Here is a 21,097-nt window from a genome sequence, read left to right as displayed (position 1 = left end):
CAAAGCCGGGAACAGCAGTGTATATAGATGTGTGATTTATGAATGTGTGCCGATGTTTAGTACCTCACAGATGTCCTTGAGGTGTTTGATATAATGTCTCTCTGTGCTCATAATCTCATTTATAACGTTAGCCCTCATCTGGTCTCGGTTTTGGAGGGGTGAGCCCAGACATAAGCAGTCATTGGTTGGATCCAGGTGCCCGTTCTGTACCTCGCTGGTTCCCTCAGCTGGCTCTGCTCCACCATCTTCCTGGTTCACCCACAGCTGAGGACAAATACATTCATGCACACACAAGAGCCACATGCATTCGAATGAGTAAAGAGCTTTCTTAAAGGTTGGGTGGGGGAAAAAAGGATTAGACAACATATTCATATATAATGATTATTGTTAGTATTAACAAGTAATATTAGCTCTCCTAATGTGTTACCAGTCACACATGAAAGCATACACACCCAAACATGCCACACATAAACACAGCGCTTCATTAAGAGGTCCTCTGGTAGTTTAGACAGTGAGTCGCTCTCTTGGTCCAGCATGTCAAAAAACACACTGCCAAACACTCCAGAGTATAAAAAAGCCTCTCTCAGAGACCGAGCACATATTCTGAGGGCATTTAATGTGTGACTCAAAATCTGCCCCCTACACATATGCATGCACGCTCAAATACCACCTCGTGATTTCACCGACACTCACGCACACACATAGAGATCCACATACATCGTGTATTCAACTCTCGCTCATAGAAAGGGCCAAGTGAGCGTGTTTTCAGATGCCCAGCAGCCAACACCTGATGACACACAGTTTGCCAAGAGAACATCAAAGAACCGACGGGTAGAATGTCAAACACAAGATGAGAAATGTAGCGCCACAGACAAGCAGAGTGACGGGTGGTAGAGCACTGACTGCAGACGAGAACTAGTAGCACAGCATTAAGACTGAGAAATAGTCAGAGTCAATAGTAAATAGAGTACTGAAGAGAATGATCCATAATTGAACTATTAAAAAAAACATGAGTAATTTTTCCAAAATCCATCTAATTCTATGTGAATACATCTGTACAATTTTTTTTTAGAATGGCCCTTTAAGGAGACATTTCACATTAGCTTTACTTTTGACTCATCAGTTCTGCCTCTCTATCGACCCCGTTGAGGAATGATGTGATAACGTTAATGTTTGGTAATGTCGAGGGCACGTTGCGTGGACAGACTGGAGCGGGCGGGTGGGCGGGCAGGCTGGATGGGTAGATGAAGCTGGGGAAAAAAACGCACCTTTGACGTGGTGTTTTGGAACCGTGGAGTTGCTATGGGGTTGATATAGAAAACCTGTTTTGTTTGGGGCTGAGGAGGGTGGGGTTCCACCTTGGAAAGAGAGAATGACAGAACAGAAAGATACTTTTTGGTTGACAGTCAGTCAGCCTGTCTGCCCTGCCCTCTCAGGAGTGAATATGGAAGGGTGGACAGGTGGGAATGACCATGGAAAGTGTCTGGGTGGGTGCTCTGCTGTGGGATCCCTTCAACTGCAGCAAAGATGCTAATTCTTCCTTCCTTCATAAAGACACTAAACCATATCAGGAATGTTCAACGATATATTCTACTTTGCATCATAAATTGTGTCTTTTTAAAATATTTTTCATTTCAAATTTTTAATTTTCAGAAAAAAGCCTTTTCCTGCTATATCTGAAATGTATATTTCAGGGTTGCAGCATCACAATTTTATGGATTTCCACTGCCATGCTTGCTTCCAAATTTGCTGTGATGTCAAATATCATAGTCGCAAATATATGCCTTGGACTAAGACTTTAGGCGAGAAGCCTTCCGCTTTCATCCAAAGAAATTTCAAAAACATATCGCAACGTTAAACTATGAATATACATCTTCCTGTACAGTCACGCTTCACCATTCCAAGAGAAGTGCAATTACAGAAAGCAGAAGTAAAAGTAGTAGGGAAAGGCATTCAGCGGCAGCGTGCAGTTTTTGGATTCAGCTGAACTAAGACATGGGTGCTATTACATAATCATGATGTAATGCGAGGATGTTGTAAATTTAATTGGATTTCAAGGATAGAAGTTGAAGGTGATGCTACGCTACAAAAAAAAAAGGGGGGGCTCATCAGCATCTTTGTTTTCTTGTCCCTGAACATCCGATAAAGGCACCTCGCTAGCTGTTTTCTCCTCTCTTCAGTGTTATGTATTATTAAAATAAAGCAGCACTTAACAGTGCAACTGTGGAACAAGCATATTAATGTGTGTGCTTTGTGAAAGTGTATTTGTGTAAGGCAGAATAATTGTGCATGTGTACCTTCCAGTATGTTTATTTATCAGCTCGGGTGCATATGTTCATGTGCCTCCATTTGTGTACGTGTGTGGGTGTCTGTTGTGTCTGTGGTCGCTGGCCAGCCATGGCTGCAGCTAACTCACCCGTACAAAGCTGGCAGGGAACCATCCTTCCTCCTCATCAATCTGGCCCCACCACCAGTCCTTGTTGGAGGCGTCCAGCACCTTGATGACGTCACCGGCCTTAAACGCCAACTCCCGGTCCGCCATGGTCACATGGTCCCATACCGCCTCAGCGTTGACGATTGAACCTCCACTTATCAACTGTAGGAATTGGAAGGAGAGACAAGAAATACCTTATGTATTATTCTGATCACGTGAAGCTGTGAAGCAGGAGTAAACACTAAACATTGATCAACAGAACACAATCCAACGTGATCCAAAACGGTAAATGAATCAAATCTGAAACTGAATGCAGTACAGTAATATGCCAGATTTTGGCTTCGGTATGTGTGAGTCCTTGTTGTTAAACCCACTCAGATTTCTAATGGAGTTAAACATAGGCCCTCAAAGCCAGGGCCCGCTAGCAGCTCGGGGACTGCACAGCAAATAGAACGGCACAATAGCCAACACAGATCATAGTACAACACAACAATAAAACAATGATACAAAAAAGGCAGAGCCGTTAGTGAGGAAACATTCTGTGTTCAGTAGCACAGCACCAGTCTCCACACAGGGACGGTAATTGGCCCATTATGACATTAGAATAATTACATGTGTTAATGTAATATAAATGCTAAGGAGCAAACAAATGTGAAGGGATAATCTCCTTTCCTTCATGCTGTCACTGGGGCTTGTTATTTTATCTGCAGCAGTCTTCTACCGAACATGAAAGGATGACTCATCAAATCTTTTCTATTGACTTTAAAATCATGAATAAATAATGTGGACATTATGCGACACTAAAAATAAAGATTGAATTTGTGCAACGTACATGAGCAAAGTTATTTGATGTGCATCAATTAGAGATCGTAAGGTGATCGGTAATCTTTAGGGGGAACCGGAGAAGCTAAAGGTTGTTCTCATTAAAAGACATGTTCTTTAGCGCCTGAAATCATCAATCTAAAGCGTCACCATCTGTCACACTGATCACTTAGCTCTGTTACCTTGTGAAGCACAACCCCATGCATGCGTGCAGCCCCACGTTTTTACTCTGTATGCATGAAACCTGTGTATGCATCCGTGGAACAAATCCAACTGTTTGTCCCAATTGTTCTCTCCACAGTAGTGTTCATCAGCATTCTCCAGTCCGGAGCTTAACCACGCATCCAGTCCCTGGGGCTGTGGGCAGAGCAGCCAGCGCTAACCAACCCTGACAAGGGATGCTGTGGCTCTAGGTAAGGACTTATCAAAGGCCTGCAGAAATAGCTGTCACAGGGATGGCTACAAAATTAGTTCCTTACTTCTCTTAAGGCCTTTGCGTAATCCTATTGAGCTACTTTCATTTTATACGTTTAGCTAATTGTTTTTCTTTCTCTTTAATTATCTAAGATTATTTTGTCTAATGTAAAAGACAAAAATGACCCTCCTACCTCTACCTCAGTCTAGCACAAAATTGCTTTTCTACCTTCCTGCCGATGCAGTGAGTTTGCAGTGTGTCTATAAGAAACAACACAGTGTGTGCGTGTGTCAAACTCAGCAGCTACATGGGCCCTCCAACCTGTAGACAAGACCACCACCCTGATGGATTACTGAGACAGCTACAGGGGCTATAAGCCAATCAGGGCAGAGAAGTGAATACAGGGAGGGACAGACTTCCATGCCTGGAAGTGAAAGAACAGCCGTCGTCATGGTGACAGATGAGGATGCTTCACTGATATTGACAAGATGATGGGATGAGGCAAGGACAATTCAGGGTGCACCACAATATTTCCACATTTAGGCGCGTGTGCGTGTGTGAGAGAGTAGTCACACACAAAGAGTGACCACCGAATAACTGCAGTGTCACTCAGCTATTAAATATTAAAATCAATCACAAACTGCAATTTCAAATTAAATCTAAAAATGCTAAGGAAAACAGCACGGGCCTCTGCAGACAGTTCGGAGATCAAAGATGTTTAGCCAGGCATCACTTTGGACAGGTAGCTGGGGTAACAATAGCTGTAGCCTATATCTCAAAGCACTCCACTTCAGGAAGAGAGGAGGGTTACCGCAAAAACATGTGTTACGCTGCCATGGAAACAGGACCAATAAGTAGTGCTCAAAAACATTAAAAAATCATTGCTGGTTCAGGAAAGGGAATTTAAATGATCTATTAGGGAAAAAACACCTGAAGGAACAACTAGTGGAAGCCAAATCAGCTCCACTTGACTTACACCATAAAAAGAAGCCCATAGAAGAGATGAGCCCTGGCACTGAGGTCAGCCTTGCTTCTTGCCCTCCCACCCCCTCGTCGTCCCTCCAGCACCACTCCATTTTCAGCCCCATTCACTACAAGTGCAATCTCTCTTGTCCCCATCAATCTGCTGTAATACGGGCAACAGACAGAAAGAGCAAAGGAAAGAGGGATGGAGATCCATTCACAGTGTTCCTCCCTCCTCAGTTCTTTCCGTTTATCCCTCCATCTCTCTAATGAGATCAGTACTGCCCTCTCCAATATATTGCATCCTTTTTTCCCTCTACATGTCTGAATAAATTAAAAGCATTACATAATCAATCTTCCCCCGTTCCCGCCTAAGCACGGCCCCATACCTAGCTGGATAATACAGTAAACACACAGAGCCAAGCACAGAGAGGGCTTGCTCATCATACTCATCATTATATGTGTGTCTATCAGCTGTCATGACCTATGTCATCATTATGGGCACACTGCAGTTCCTACATGAAAGATCAGAGGGCTAAGCAGATATCTCTGAACCGCAAAACCCGTATTTGGGTCAATGCAAATGAATGCAGAGGAATCTTTCCCTTTATATAGGCGTATGTGACAGTGCTTTCTGTTACATGTCAGAGCACAGACATGGAGCCTGACACGGAAATGTGTACGAATAGAAAGCAGATTCACTTGCTTATATCATCTTTGCAGTGCAACACATCAGCATTCACTGCACTGGCAAAGCCACTGCATTCCAACATCCTCCTCTGTATCCAGCCTTAGCACAGCTGCACCAAAGTACCAATAGCATCCCTGAACAAGCACGCATACACACACACATACGCCTTTAGCCAACCTTACCATGTTTGTGGCATGTAACTGTTCGGAGAGTGTATGCATGGAGAAGTCCGGTTCATACGATCATGATAATCGAACCCCTGTTTTGGAATAGGTGACGGTCCTCCGCGAGAGCCTGAGCCGTAAAGTAACAAGGTAGTGTATTCCAGAAAGAGGCTTCTCTTTCCAATGCGCCGAGTGAGTCTCGCGGTTCGTCCTCCCTGTGTCTGCCAACCCTGTTATGTAATACACTTATACCCTGAGTCTGGGAGCCAATCAAAGATGCTCTGCTTAAAACCGGTGAGAAATGCACACACATCCTCACACACGCCGCTGTCCCACTCGTGCACACCATCTGCACATTGACACTTCTGACTGCACAGCATTTAACAGAACTCTATTAGAAGGCACCTGCCCTGGAGGAATTACAAACGTGTGAACGCTCGGGATGTGCGCAGGATGCAGACTGAAAAGGCACAGCAGATAACACCCACTCGAGACTACCTCTCACCCACATCACTTAACATGCTCGCATACTTACATGTGAGCATCACATCTGTAATTAGCACTCCGTTTGTTGGCCATGTGACCCATAACCACTGCGGTGTACGTTACGATCTTGTGACGTTGTGACGATTTGCATGCTTACAGTCCTGCGGGGGTCTCCGAAAGGGGGATGCTGTTTATGCGTTTGTACCAGCCACAGAGATGAAAACACCAGCCCTCATGCAACAGCATGTGATGGAGGTATCTGTGTTCATAATACACATCTCACAGCACTGCAGTCCAACATTTATCACTTAACTGTACACGCACAGAAAACACACAGCACTTAGCAGTGAGTGTGAGGAAGCACATACAGTATCTTCAGAAAACCTGGCGAGTCTAACATCCCTATTAATAGGACTGTCATGGACAGCTCTGGGATAGGGCTTTCAGAATATCTATTTCAGACATTCATTCAACATTCATGACACCTGCCTCCAATCCTTTATTAGACTATGGCGGTGCACTTGGAAGGGAATGGAAGGAAAAAGACTTTTTTTTTGTCATCTCCAGCTGACAAGCCTTTTCACTTGGACTGCATTTCATCTGAAAGAAATATATAATGATACATTTTTTATTAGTCACCATTTAGTGCCTGGGTGACATAACGTGTGGGCTTCAGAAACAGGTGCTACAAGTGCAAGAGAGAAAACAGGGCACAATATGGGGGGGAGGGGGGGGGGGCTGTGAAATGGGAGCTCAGTTTATCTGAATCTAAAATGGGGGAAACCTGGAGTGATGAGGCCCTGCTTTATTAGGCCTACCCTGCCATGCTGTTGGTTACTGTTCAGCCGAGACTACAATGATGTTCTACAGTGTGTGATCAGCAGCACAAACCTCTCACTTGCACCGCTATTTGCTACAAATATCATACTGACTTGTGGGGAGATATCACAGCACAGCTATTAGCTGCCATATTGTGGATGAGGCTACAGTGGATCACAAAAGGGAGGGAAAAAACAAGTCCTTACGCAGCAGTAGGATGTTGTTAGAATGATTTTTAAAAACACGTCACATTCATTTCCCATCATAAAGTCATATTATTATAGAATAAAATTAATCAATGCGCATAATCCACAATATTCAACATGGAGGAGAGGGGAAGATCGACGTGGGGTTGGGGAAGGTGGGTTGGAGGGGAGATGTTTATACTATTATGCGGGGGAAATGAATTTCCAGTCACCACAGAAAAAGGTAAGCGCATCACAGATCTGTATCCGCACAACTACGACCACCACCAGACAACACTAGCTATCACAAACGGGGGGGAGGAGGACACAAAACATAACGAAGGATTGGAAGGAGGGAGAGGGTGGGGGTGGTGGTAGGGTGGTGGGAAGAAACAAATACATTATGTTGTACCAACATCATTCATTTCAACGCGTAGCCGTGATGGAGCGCCGGGTGTCCCCGCTCTCGACCAACGCGCACTGCTGTTCTCTCCTCTCCTGTGTGAAAGTGCGCTGCGCTGCGAACCGGGCCCCAAGCGCAGATCCATTTAACGAGTACCGAGGATGAACATCAACAGCACGTTCACAAGCACCAGAACCGCGATCACCGTAAACACCGCGCAAGTCTGGACGTCCAAGGCCATGGCGCAGCGCTGCGGGCCGATGCTGAGCTGTGCTCTCAGTTACGGGCGGTATTCAGCTCTCCACACTTAGACACGCAGCCTCAAAGCAACCAGAAATCCTCCATTACAGTTAGGCAAGAAATGACGAAAAGATGCCCCTACTTCTCTCCACACAGCGCGATGCGATTCATAAAGATAACGGGAAGAGATGCATCATCCTCACCATCATCATCGTCATCAGTCTGCACCGCGATTTCTCCCCGCTAGTCAACACCTGCCGGTGTTTCGCCTCTTCCCTCAACCCGACCGTCTCTCAGGCCAATAGATTCTCAGAGCACACAAGAGAGAGGCTGTGCGCAGGCTGTTCGCAGCTGCTGAGCTGCCTTCCGGTGAGTGGGGGACCAGGGAGAACGGCTGTGAGCCTGAGAGGCGGTCCTGTGTTAATAGTGATCAGCTCTCTGCCGCTAGACTACCGGCGTCAGCCATCACCTACAGCCGGGGGAGGGGCACAGCCAGCCCCTCGCTGACTACATCGACCACTGAGACCAGAATCATAACCTCATTCATCTCCCACCCCATCTAAAAATATCGTGGTGGTGCCGTGGTGATTTATCATTTATCAATAACAACCCCGGCATGAAGGAGAATAAATGTCAGAGTAATGGATGCATGTTCCTCAAAGTGATCACCATCTTATAATTTTATTGGCATAATGTCTGTCAATTTATCAGTGGCAGCAGATTCATCAGACAGGAGCTGGTTTGATATTCAAATAAATGCACTTTCTGCATTACCACTGGTGCACCTGGCGCATCTCACTGATGCAAGAAGACCGTTTAAAGGTGCCATCTCTCGGACATGCAACGGTTTCTTGGGGATCAAAGGTGTCCAATTCAGTCCTGCTGGAGTGGATGAACCTCAAGAGATGAACCTCAAGTTTTAAGTTCTAAGATCGTGTGAAGACCGGTCCAGCGTGCACTTAACTGGAGAACTTGGACTAGATGTACTCTGTGGAGCTAAGCTTAAAAGTTATTTCTTTCATTTGCAGTGCAACCTTTTTTGCATATGCAGTTCAAAATCCAAGCCACATCTATGCTACATTAATTCTGCCTGATGCAGACTTACCTTTGCTCTAGTATCTAATAAAGTGCTCCAAAAACAAAGGAAGTGCATCCATAAAGAAAGAGTTCCTTACATAAAAGGACACTGACACTACTCTCCATAGAGGGCAGAGATAAAATTAAGACCACCATTTCCTTGCAATTATTTTTTTCTTCAATTTCTGTACTGTTTTAATGTTACCTGTTGCTGTTGTTGCTTTTTTAAAATGGAAGATGCCTCCACAAATGTAGTATTAATCAATTAAGTTGCAACAAAGTAAATTTTTTTCCACTAAACTAGATTTTTTTCTGAATGACTTTATTGTTAAATCATACACGTTTAGCCATGTACAAGTCTTCAGTAGTCTCACTATTTCTATGGTGTTTGTCACGTCTCTTGGGTGGACCCTTGCACTCCTCACTGGTGGCACATTTCTCACCTATGCCCCCCAGATATCCTGTTCATGGGGGCCCAGGATTTAGAGTGGGTTGCATAGTTTTCAGAAGATTGGTGAGTTGATCCCCAGCTCCTGGATCTATATGCTGAAGTGACTGTGGGCAAGAAACCGAACCCCAAGAATCCCCTGATGTGTGTTAGCATTGAAAATGTATCTGTGGATGCAGCCTGCAGTGTAAAAAGTGCTTTGAGGGGGAAAAAGGGGAAAACTGGTACTACATGAACGTTAATGAACATGCTGTATGTGTCATTGCCATCATTTTATTTTACTTGAAAAGAAGCTCTTAGGTGCTTAGGTTTCTAAGTTATAAATTTGACTTCATAGAAATTTTAAATCAAATTTTAAATCAAGAAATGTATCCAGTGGTTGAAATTCTGTAATAAATCAGTTTCCTTAGATAGAAATGATGGGTCAGTTGGAAAACTTTGAAACTTCAAGCGGCTATTGGGATTTATAAAACTAATGGCTCCAGAGGGACAAATGTGTAAATTTCAGCGATGGTATCCACTTTTGAAAAATTATTTCAGTTTCCTGCTGCAATAAAAAGGCTGAAACTGATCTCACGGAGGAAATGTCAGTTCCAAGCGGTGCCTAATTAAAAGAAATCACCCATTGGACGTTTTTACATTTTAATATCTTAGACATCAAATGATTGGGTATTTGATGCGCTTTGTTTGACAATGATCTATGCAAACATGGATTTATGGACATGATATGTCAAACCTGACAGTGCTGGTAGACCTCAGACCCCCAGCTAGAGTTGCGAAAAACTAAACAATATACATCACTTGTAAAAGAACCAGATCATAGTAACTGTTTCCCAAAAATAAAGGATATTTTAAAAAACAACAACTGTAATTATACCCCAAAGTGTATTTTAAAGGCCATAATGAGCCATGTGACATCATTATTGTCTTAAATTATGTTTCTGTAGTAGTAATAACGTGCAGGCACTAGAAAGGGAGATCACAAATCTCCCACCCACACTGGCTCAGCGGCTCCCTGTAAATCACTTCTCCTTCGATCCCCTCCCCTCGATACCAAATGTGCTTAGATGCCACAACTGCATGTCGTTTCTCTGTGTCTTCTCTCTCCTCTTGTTTGTGTGTTGTCCTGTTTGTTACTTGTGATCTCTGTGCTTTTCTTTTTGCCCCCCCAACCGCTCGTGGCAGATGGCCTCCCTCCCTGAGCCTGGTTCTGCTGGAGTTATTTCTCTACACTGTTGCCAAATGCCTGCTCATTTCTCGTTTCTGTTATTTTTTTAGCTTACACTGTAAAGTACCTTGAGATGATTACTGTTGTGATTAGGTGAAACATAAGTAACAAAACTCAAGAACAACTTTCTGACTCTACGGTCACTGGGAAATGAGGAGGATTTCAACAGCAGCCCACTGTAGAAATAAAGTATTTAAAAGTCAGTAGCAATATATTCTAAACTGTCACATTTACAACAGAAATAAGTGAAATACAGACGGCTGTAACTGCTAGCCTAGTTAGTGTTTTACACCCATGGCCAACATAAACAAGTGCAGCTGTGGTTTGATAGCTTTTAGTGTGACTGGAGCATTTTGAGCATATTGTTTGAATGGTTGAAAGGGGGGCTGTGGTTGTGGGGTTGTTCTGTTAAGTTTCTGCGGATCAGAATCAACTCTAACTGCTAGAAGTTTGTGCAGGAAACAGGTGAAGTCCTCTGAAAAAGAGAGAGGAACAACTACTACAACTACAGAGAAGCCTTTCAGACCTAAAGGAGACTAGTGTCTGGTGTGCAGTGCAATGTTTTTCAGTGTTGAGTTGTTTTAAGTTTATCGAAAGTGACAGGACAAAATGGCCCAAACTCCGATCTGATGCACATGTTTGCCATTGGCATGCACATAATTTTGGCCTTTATGTTCACAGTGATACCTTAGATGAACATGAGCACATCCCAGCCTGCGGGATTGTTGGCAGATTATGAGTGGAGCACGACGTAATTGTGAATAAATTAACATAGGAGAATCACTTCAGTCAACCATCCTACACACGGATACACACTCCCTTTCCAAACTACACTCTAACTTCACATTGAGCTGTCAGCTTTGGAATGAATCAAAAGACCTCAGAATAAGTTTAAGAGAATAACACCAAAGGAGTGCAATATATCAGTATTTTTAAAGTCATAAATAATTTCCAGGGCACTTTCTGCACATACATGCTGATAAAAGCAATGGCTCCTGAAAGCTTGGCTTTCAGAGAACAGAGAGCCATACAAGGCATCACAGCTGAGATATGACAACCGTCCTCAAACAAGCTTTTTTCCCCCCTTCTCTCTGCTTGTGTGTGTGCAACACAGAGTGAGGAGATTACATAAGCCTGCCCTACCTCTGTGGGCTCCCTCTCCAATCTCCCTGACATTTAGACAACAAAGGTCACATCTGAAAGTCTAAATCTGCACAGACACCAATGCTAATATACTCATACATATACAGAAGGGGAAAAAAGAGACGGTATAAACGGCAGAATATTTCCCACTGGCAGAGAATTACGTTAAATGAGTCTGAAATTACACTTAGTGAATGTGCATTACTTAGGGAACGAGCACAGACGCTGCTCAGTCGTATGACTTGCACCAATTTCAGGACTGTCAACCACTAAACCGAACTGACAGTCAATTTAATGACATCACTCTTCATCCTCTCATGTGAAAATGACCCTGAACCGCTTTCACAGAAGCAGCTGCTGGCTCCCCACTTCACTGGGACATGTTTTACCCATGAGAGAACAGCTCACACAAACAAAGGTCTATTTTACTAATCTACAAATAACTGCCTTTCATATTTACCCAAGTAACGATTAGGAAGTTCTGGGATTCTGCCCACAGACATTAAAAACCAAACCAGATCAGTATTTATCCGGTCCTACTCCAAAGGTGATCTTATCGTGCACCTCTGGACTTTCTCCAGGACTGCTGCTATATTTAGATCCCATCACGACTACCTCCACTGCACGGTTTGCAATTTTACAGTGAACCTCAAATTTGCAGCTAAGGTTAGAAGCAAAACCAGGACCATGGTTATTGTTTTTATGAAGTATTCACAGGGTTGTACAGTATTAATTCGTTCTAGAGGGTCAGACTGCAGCATCTGAGGGAGACAATCGTCTTTCTGTGCACTGAAAACATAGGTTACTTAAGCCACGCTAACACAATTCAGGGTTCAAATTCAAGTTGAAATGTTGCTGTTTTCACATCATGCACAGTGGAAGATCCACTGTGCATACCAATGACACAAGTGCAAGGGGACAGAGCAGAGTGATCTAAAAATAGCATCTGTGTGGAAAGCAGTCCAAAGGGCAATCAGAAGATGACCTTGAAGGAGAGATGAGTGAAATTTATAAAAGGTAAATTGTGGGAATTTTTTTTTAAATGGGTGAAATCCAGCCTCAGTAGGTCTGATTATAACTACTGATTCATTTGTATATCGAGTTGTGAAAAAGAAAGTGCACCCTTTTTCTATTCTATGGGTTTATTGATAAGAAAAAAAACATTGTCTAGACCTCAGCAGATTTTTTTTTATTTTTATTATTTTTTTATTCACCTTTTATTATTTATTTTATTTTCACTTGCTGAATACGGGACAGACTTGACTGGGGGAAAAAAAAAAGGGAGAAAGAAGGAGGGAAAGAAAAACAGTTGAGAAGAGGGACGGGGGAGAAGGGCAAAAAACAAAAACCAATAGAATAAGCAGGAAAAAAAAAATACATATATCGATCACCTGGATCACCTGTTGAGAAAGAAAAAAAGAAAACAAGCAGAAGAAAACGAGAGTAATAGAATAAACAACATCACGATGATATATGGGAATATGACAGTAAATACTAAATATTAAACATTATTGTGCAGCACGTAAGATCGACAGCGCAGTGTGCTTTGAGGTAGGAGCCAAAAAGGGTGTAGTTTGTGTGTGTGATCACCCGTGTGTACACCTGTGAGCATGGACACGCTTGTTTGTTTTTTTTTAAAAGGTTCCTTCATGTAATGATCTGCTAGAGGGTGTGGGGGGCCACAGCCCCGTCCTCCAGGGCATGAATCAGGTATGGAGGAGATCAAAACTCCAGACATCCAGAGGCCCCCAGAACACAAGAGACCAAGGAAGACCAACAGAGGGGCAGCCGTGCCACTGTCCCAGAAAGAGCTGAGGAGAGTCCCAGATGAGGGGTCATTCAGCAGCCACGGAGCAGAAGCCAGGGGGGGTTGCAGTGACGTGCCCGTGAGCTCCGCCGGCAGCCAGCTGTGCCTGAGCGACCGAGCCCCAGGCCGAGAGGCCGAGGGCACCCCACCTCCGAAGTGGCCCGAGCGAGCCCCAGGCCCCGATAAGCAGCCGCCAAGGAGTGAGCCGGTGTGTACCTGGACACCCATCCCCGGACACAAAGAACCACCAACGCACCGATGTCTGAGGGAGTCCGCCCCCGGCAGGGGAAGTGGTGGGGGGAGATAGGCCTCCAAACCTTGGAGGGCCTGAGATGTCCTCAGAGAGGTGGCGTCTGATACCCAACCCAAGACCTCAGCAGATCTTAATATGAGATCAATAATAATGTTTAATATTTAGTATTTACAGTTATATTCCCATATATCATCGTGATGTTGTTTACTCTATTGCGCTCGTTTTCTTCTGCTTGTTTTCTTTTTTCATTCTCAACAGGTGAAATTAAAAAGGTATCTACTGTTATTTATTGTTAGCTAGTTTATTGTGATGGTGTTGTTTTCATTATGTTGCTCTTTGTTGTTTGTTTTCTCTTCTGGCTTTTTTTTATCTCCATACGGGTGATCCAGGTGTTTTGTTTGTTTTCTTTGTTTTTTTTTCCTCTTCCCCCCTTTCTCACCATCTCTTCTCCCCTCTATTTTTCTTTCTCTCCCTCTCTTTCTTTCATTCATTCTCCCTGTCCTATCCCCCAGTCATGTCTGTCCCGTCTTTAAAAAAACGAAAATAAAATAAATACATAATTATAATAAAGGTCAATCAAATGGACCAATATGGCAAGGCCATGATGATCCACTTGGTAAAGTAAATCCACTTGGCATCTTTCTTGGCTTTCAGACAACAATTCTGATGGCTAAAGATCCAAACGGGACAGGCAAAAAAATAAAAAAATAAAAATATGAGATCAATACAACCTTATAACATGATGTTCATGTTCACAGTGACTTTGTACTCTCTGAAGATATTATTACTGTAAAATGTTTTTTCTGCTTACTGTGTTTTAATATTTTTTAAAAATTAAAAGCCAAAACTAAGCACCAAAGGAAGAAGATTCTAATGGTGACAAGTTTTTGTAAAATATTGTGTCATGTTGCTAACGAGTCCCAAACTATGTCCATGACACACTGTTGACAATCCATTTGCATGCAAGTGATCAAGTTGTAACTGCATGTAGAAAGCGTCATTCACACAGACTCATTTACTGTGTAAATTCCCAGAAGTTAGTAGACAGCAGCCTTGATAAAAACACAGTGAGTCACATAACGTTTCAGTCAACTGTTGCTGTCATTACACACCCAAAGACTTGACAAACAACTCAATGCAATTAAGGAGCATTTTTACATTTCCTAAGCATCTTTACAAATTTCCTGTGAATTGCTTCTTCTTCCTTCGGCTGATCCCTTTAGGGATTCCCGCAGCAGATCATCTGCCTTCATCTAACCCTAACCCTATCGTCCTCCTCTGTCACACCAACCCTCTGCAGGTCATTCTTCAACTACATCCACAAATCTTCTTTGAGGTCTTCCTCTTTTCCTTCTGCCTGGCAACTCCATCTTTAACATCCTTTGTGCAGTATATACACTATCCCTCCTCTGCACATGTCGAAACCATCTCAGCCTTTTTTCTTTAACTTTGTCTCAAAGCCACTTAACCTTAGCCGTCTCTCTAATATTCTTGTCCGTTTACTCCTAATGAAAATCTTAACATATTCAGATCTTTCACCTCCAGATCGGCCTCCTTTCTTTATGTCAGTGCAACCATCTCCAAACCATACATCACAGCAGGTCTCAATACCATCTTGTAAATCATCCCTTTCACTTTTGCTGCTGTTCTTCTGTCACAGTGTAAATTGCTAACATGTGTAATGCTTATTAAATCTAATACTAAACATGTGCTGTTTGAGATAAACTGCTTATTATAGGTAGACAGACTTTTTTCCTACAGGTCTGAATACATTAGGGGATACTGATGCCCCTGAACAATATGGTAGCTGTGTAAACACGGCGGTCCAATGAACAGCAGCTAATGCAGTGTATGTTTATATATCAACTTGGTGGTTAAATAATATTAGAATAAAGCTAAGTAAAAACTGCCGTCCTTGAACAAGGCTGGCACAATGTGGAAAAAACACCCTGCATATGACAGAACATTAACCCGTAATTTATGCCCCAGGGTAAAAGCTGGATTCTACATGATATCAGTTTAAGACAAGCGCTGCTCATTTGCTGTTCTGGGATCAGCTCTTTTGAGACTTGCTTTAATTCTTACTTTTCATTTTTGGATTAGTTAACCCTCTGGTCTCTATCTGGCCATTTTTGGCCACTTTCTTTATTCGGTTTTCAACCATTTTTGTTCTGTTAATGCAAATGGAATGAAACTTTCCAAAGGTGTGCATTTTTTAAAAATTTTTTAATTTTCAACATTTCAACTTAATAATGTCAATAATATTCACTATACACCAATTTGTTCCTGTTTTACTGATCGTGGCCATTTTTGGCCAATTGAAACCCATTATAACCACCTTTTTTGATTCCTTGTTACTGGCAGTACTATAGCATGCAATTTAGGTAAAATTGCTTTCATTCTAAACTCAACACATGAAAATTGTAGTTTTTCATTTTTTCTACCACATGACATCCTTGGCCCATTTTCTGCCAAGCAAGCAATTTCATGTAATATTCTTGGTTTCCACTAGGTGGGGTTGATGGGTTACCACACTCCAATGGACCAATATAATGAAACAATTTTGACATAGGTTTGGTCTTAAGGATCTGATAGTTTGTGTTTGTGCATGACATTGCAGCACAAACATGTATTTGCAAGATAGACTGGAATAAATAATGACGCATCAAACATTACATAGGCTGCAGTGAATTCCTGTGGATGCAGGATATTGAGCTTTGAGGTTCCCAGTCAAACTTAGCTTTGAAGCACATGTGAAAAGCACTTTTACTCTTGTATTTTTCATAAAAAGAGACCATACCCAAAATATTAACTCTAGAAACAAAAACAAAAACAAAAAAAACCCCAATCACAGGACATTTTGCACAGTTCAAACCTGCAGCTGCAGCGCAAACAACAACAAACACTGTTTGTAAACGTGTCCTGGAGTTTATGCAGGTGCAGACGTTGCTACTGCTGTAAGTCAACCTAACAGCTTCCAGACCATTTATTCTGGCAATATGGCAAGAAGGTGGGAGTGTCCCCCCCACCCCAAGAGGGACAAAGGGACCCCCTGATGATCCTCTAATCGCCTGAGCCAAGGTGTGAAACTGGGTGTGAACTCTGGCTGATTGGGAACCACACCCAGTTCAAAGCGTATAATATCTAAATTTGAATTATATTTTGGTTTTCATGACTAGGACTGGTGCTAATTTAAAAAATCAAGTCAATGAAAGTAGAAAAATGTTTTAATATATATGAATTTTATAGTATTTTGAAAACGTAAACATGGGTGGCCATTTTTGGCCACGAACAAAATGAGAGGGATTTTTTGTTTTTCTGTCACAGCACAAAAAACCAAAGATACATAAAACTCATTGATACTTTTAATTATTGCTATGCATCTAACCTCCATCATGGTTAGAAAATAAATCAGTTTGCATGTATTATTTAGGAAAAAAATGGGGATTTTATGCTTTTATCCCTTTATCCCTTTATCCCTTTGTAAATCATTAAAATTATGTAATTTAACTGGTATTTAAAGGGTTAAAAGTCTGGATTTGAATTAAATTTTGGTCTTGATGAACAGCACTGATACTAATCTAAAACATCAAGTCAATGAAAGTAGAAAAATGTTTTAATATATATGAATTTTATAGTATTTTGAAAACGTAAACATGGGTGGCCATTTTTGGCCACGAACAAAATGAGAGTTTTTTTTTGTTTTTCTGTCACAGCACAAAAAACCAAAGATACATAAAACTCATTGATACTTTTAATTATTGCTATGCATCTAACCTCCATCATGGTTAGAAAATAAATCAGTTTGCATGTATTATTTAGGAAAAAAATGGGGATTTTATGCTTTTATCCCTTTATCCCTTTATCCCTTTGTAAATCATTAAAATTATGTAATTTAACTGGTATTTAAAGGGTTAAAAGTCTGGATTTGAATTAAATTTTGGTCTTGATGAACAGCACTGATACTAATCTAAAACATCAAGTCAATGAAAGTAGAAAAATGTTTTAATATATATGAATTTTATAGTATTTTGAAAACGTAAACATGGGTGGCCATTTTTGGCCACGAACAAAATTAGAGGGATTTTTTTTTTTTTTTCTGTCACTGCACAAAAAACCAAAGATACATAAAACTCATTGATACTTTTAATTATTGCTATGCATCTAACCTCCATCATGGTTAGAAAATAAATCAGTTTGCATGTATTATTTAGGAAAAAAATGGGGATTTTATGCTTTTATCCCTTTGTAAATCATTAAAATTACGTAATTTAACTGTGATTTAAAGGGTTAAAAGTCAGGATTTGAATTAAATTTTGGTCTTGATGAACAGCGCTGATACTAATCTAAAAAAATCATGTCAAAAAAAGGGGAACTTTTTCTTAATATATATGAATTTTATAGCATTTTGTAAATGTAAACAGGGGGTGGCCATTTTTGGAAGTTTTTATGTTTTTCTGTCACTGCACAAAAAAACAAAGATGCATAAAACTCATTGATACTTTTAATTATTGTTATACATCTAACCTCCACCATGGTTAGAAAGTAAATCAGATGGCATGTTTTATTTGGAAAAAAATTGGGGTTTTGTGATTTTTTTCCATTTATGAGTTCCTAGGATTATTTGATTTAACTGGTATTTAAAGGGTTAAAATTATGAATTTGAATGAAATTTTGGTCTTGATGAACAGCACTGGTACTAATCTAAAAAATCATGTCAAAAAAAGTGGAAATTTTTCTTAATATATATGAATTTTATAGCATTTTGTAAATGTAAACAGGGGGTGGCCATTTTTGGCCACGAACAAGCTGAGAGGAAGTTTTTATGTTTTTCTGTCACTGCACAAAAAAACAAAGATGTATAAAAGTCATTGATACTGTTAATTATTGCTATGCATCTAACCTCCATCATGGTTAGAAAGTAAATCAGATGGCATGTTTTATTTGGAAAAAAATTGGGGTTTTGTGATTTTTTCCATTTATGAGTTCCTAGGATTATTTGATTTAACTGGTATTTAAAGGGTTAAAATTATGAATTTGAATGAAATTTTGGTCTTGATGAACAGCACTGGTACTAATCTAAAAAATCATGTCAAAAAAAGTGGAAATTTTTCTTAATATATATGAATTTTATAGCATTTTGTAAATGTAAACAGGGGGTGGCCATTTTTGGCCACGAACAAGCTGAGAGGAAGTTTTTATGTTTTTCTGTCACTGCACAAAAAAACAAAGATGTATAAAAGTCATTGATACTGTTAATTATTGCTATGCATCTAACCTCCATCATGGTTAGAAAGTAAATCAGATGGCATGTTTTATTTGGAAAAAAATTGGGGTTTTGTGATTTTTTCCATTTATGAGTTCCTAGGATTATGTGATCTAACTGGTATTTAAAGGGTTAAAATTATGAATTTGAATGAAATTTTGATTTTCATGAACAGCACTGGTACTAATCTAAAAAATCATGTCAAAAAAAGTGGGAATTTTTCTTAATATATATGAATTTTATAGCATTTTGTAAACGTAAACAAGGGGTGGCCATTTTTGGCCACGAACAAGCTGAAAGGGTAGTGATTTTTAACAAGGCCAGAGGGTTAAAAGCCGCCACTATCTTATGACCTCTCTCTGAAAAAGACTGCAAAGTTTCAGTGCTAGCAAATGAATCTGTTTGTGGTCAGTAGGTATTTAGTTAATAGGAGGCAAAGCCCACCACACCCATTTCCCTTCTGTCTGCTCCAATTCTTTTCTTCTCCTCCCATCCCCACGGCAACCACACTGACTTCCTGCTTCCTCCCAGGCCTTTCAGCCACAAAAGCGCCCTAAAAATAAAGTGCTGGACTTTTCCTGAACGCAGTTTTGTCACCATTGTTCAGGCATCAGCTGTTTATTCGTTCAGCTCAATTTGGCTTTTAGTGTAAAGTCGAGTCAGTGGGTCAGCGCACGGAGAGATTTGAGAAATAGAGTAAGATAGATGCCAAGTAGGGCAGACAAAATCACGGATACATATTTCAAAAGTGATATCAAAACACTCCAGGGCCTAATAGCTTCAAGAGAAATAGTCCTGCTCATGCATGATACAGTCATGAGAATGAATTGCTATTTAATGACAAATCAATACAGTATCTGTGTGTTCTTGAGACTGCAAAACAAACTGAATCTGTCCAGCGACTGTGGTCTTTGGGTCAGTCCCTGGTGAGACTGCATAGCATTGTGCAGCGCTAGCAGAACTAAAGATGGAAAGTCTTTGAATAAACACAGGCTGAACTTAGGGAATGCCACATCAAGTCTCTCTGTGGAATGAAAGCAAGCTTTTGAAGATTTTTGAAACATATAAAATTAGAAACTCATTTGATGCACGCCTCACCTGTTTTCCGCACTTCTGTGACAGAAGCTGACCACGCTACTGTCATAACCGTATAACACAGAGTAATTTAATTGTGCATTTATAGCTTCAAAAATGCAATAAACAAATGAATCTCAGCATTATCCTCCCGCACCTCTATTAAGAAAAAATCCTAATGAGATTGAAAGCACTTGTTCAAGCTGTCACTGTTTGCTGTAAGCCACACAGCTGCTGGCTGTAGCTTCACATTTATGTGAGTTGTAACGATAGTTTCATCTCTCTTCTTTGAGAAATACGTGTAATTTCCCAAACAGAAAAAATGTTTCTTTAAAGACGATTAACGAAGATAACAGAAGTGACTATTTCATCAAATGATGCCATTAAATTATCATCTTGATATCCCTTTCACTCATTAAGCTGCCTCCCTGAATCATCTCAGTGATAAAACATGCATTTAAATGACCGCTTTCAAATGTCTTCTAATAGAGGGGAGAACTCTGTTTCTGTTAAAATATTTACTTAACGTAACAAAGTGTGTAATGGTGAGGCAGCTTTTGAGACATTGCAACCAATAGGAAGCACTGTTGTAACTGCAGTTTCTTAGTTATGGTTCTGTTCAGCGTGAGAGTCAGTGTGTGGTTTCATGAAGCCCACAGACTCGTCGCTGGAGAGACCTCAGCTAAGGTGTGAGGGATAAAGTCAAGTGGCCTTTGCTAGGTTGGTTGTATAAACTGGCATTGCTTCACTACTTCACTGTGCTGGCTGTGTGTGTAGTAAGCATGTGTTATTGTCACCATTCATCAGAGCCACTGGCTGCCACCTGCAGCCCAGACCCCCCGGAAGCATGTAGAGAGAAGTGCCTTCCTGTTCTTCCTGACTTTTCCAACTCAGGATGATTTGCATGCGATGCTTGTTGGGTACGGCTTTTCAGGAGTAAAAAAACGTCCATGTTTAGATTTTTCCTGTAAAACATTTCTCACATAGTCTGTGGGACAGCAGTTAGCAGTGATGAGTCCATGCTTTCACTCTAATCTACTATCACACAGTGCATGCCATAGATGTGTGACTAGCTACAAACTGCAGGGATGGTTAGAAACCTCCACCTGTCCTCTGAGCGAAAACTTTACATTCTCACTGCTTCCACGCCACAAGAGTTCAAAAGCAGAACAGCAGATT

General features: G+C 41.1%; 1 protein-coding gene across 7 annotated transcripts in view; it reads right to left on the bottom strand.

Annotated features, from left to right (window-relative positions):
* Positions 1-21,097, bottom strand: part of arhgef9a (Cdc42 guanine nucleotide exchange factor (GEF) 9a) — a 53,203-nt gene that overhangs the window by 20,004 nt on the left and 12,102 nt on the right. For 6 of the 7 annotated variants that reach the window (XM_085171645.1, XM_085171673.1, XM_085171655.1 and 3 more), the window contains 3 exons: positions 2,417-2,596; positions 1,269-1,358; positions 64-264 (listed from right to left, as the gene is read on the bottom strand). In XM_085171645.1, the coding sequence (XP_085027771.1) occupies positions 64-264; positions 1,269-1,358; positions 2,417-2,596 (471 nt within the window). The remainder of the gene's footprint in view (positions 1-63; positions 265-1,268; positions 1,359-2,416; positions 2,597-21,097) is intronic. The other variant, XM_085171664.1, reaches the window with a different exon arrangement.

This window comes from Neolamprologus multifasciatus, chromosome 2, assembly GCF_963576455.1.
Source record: "Neolamprologus multifasciatus chromosome 2, fNeoMul1.2, whole genome shotgun sequence".
Classification (NCBI taxonomy): domain Eukaryota; kingdom Metazoa; phylum Chordata; class Actinopteri; order Cichliformes; family Cichlidae; genus Neolamprologus; species Neolamprologus multifasciatus.
This window is presented reverse-complemented; position numbering and strand designations above follow the sequence as displayed.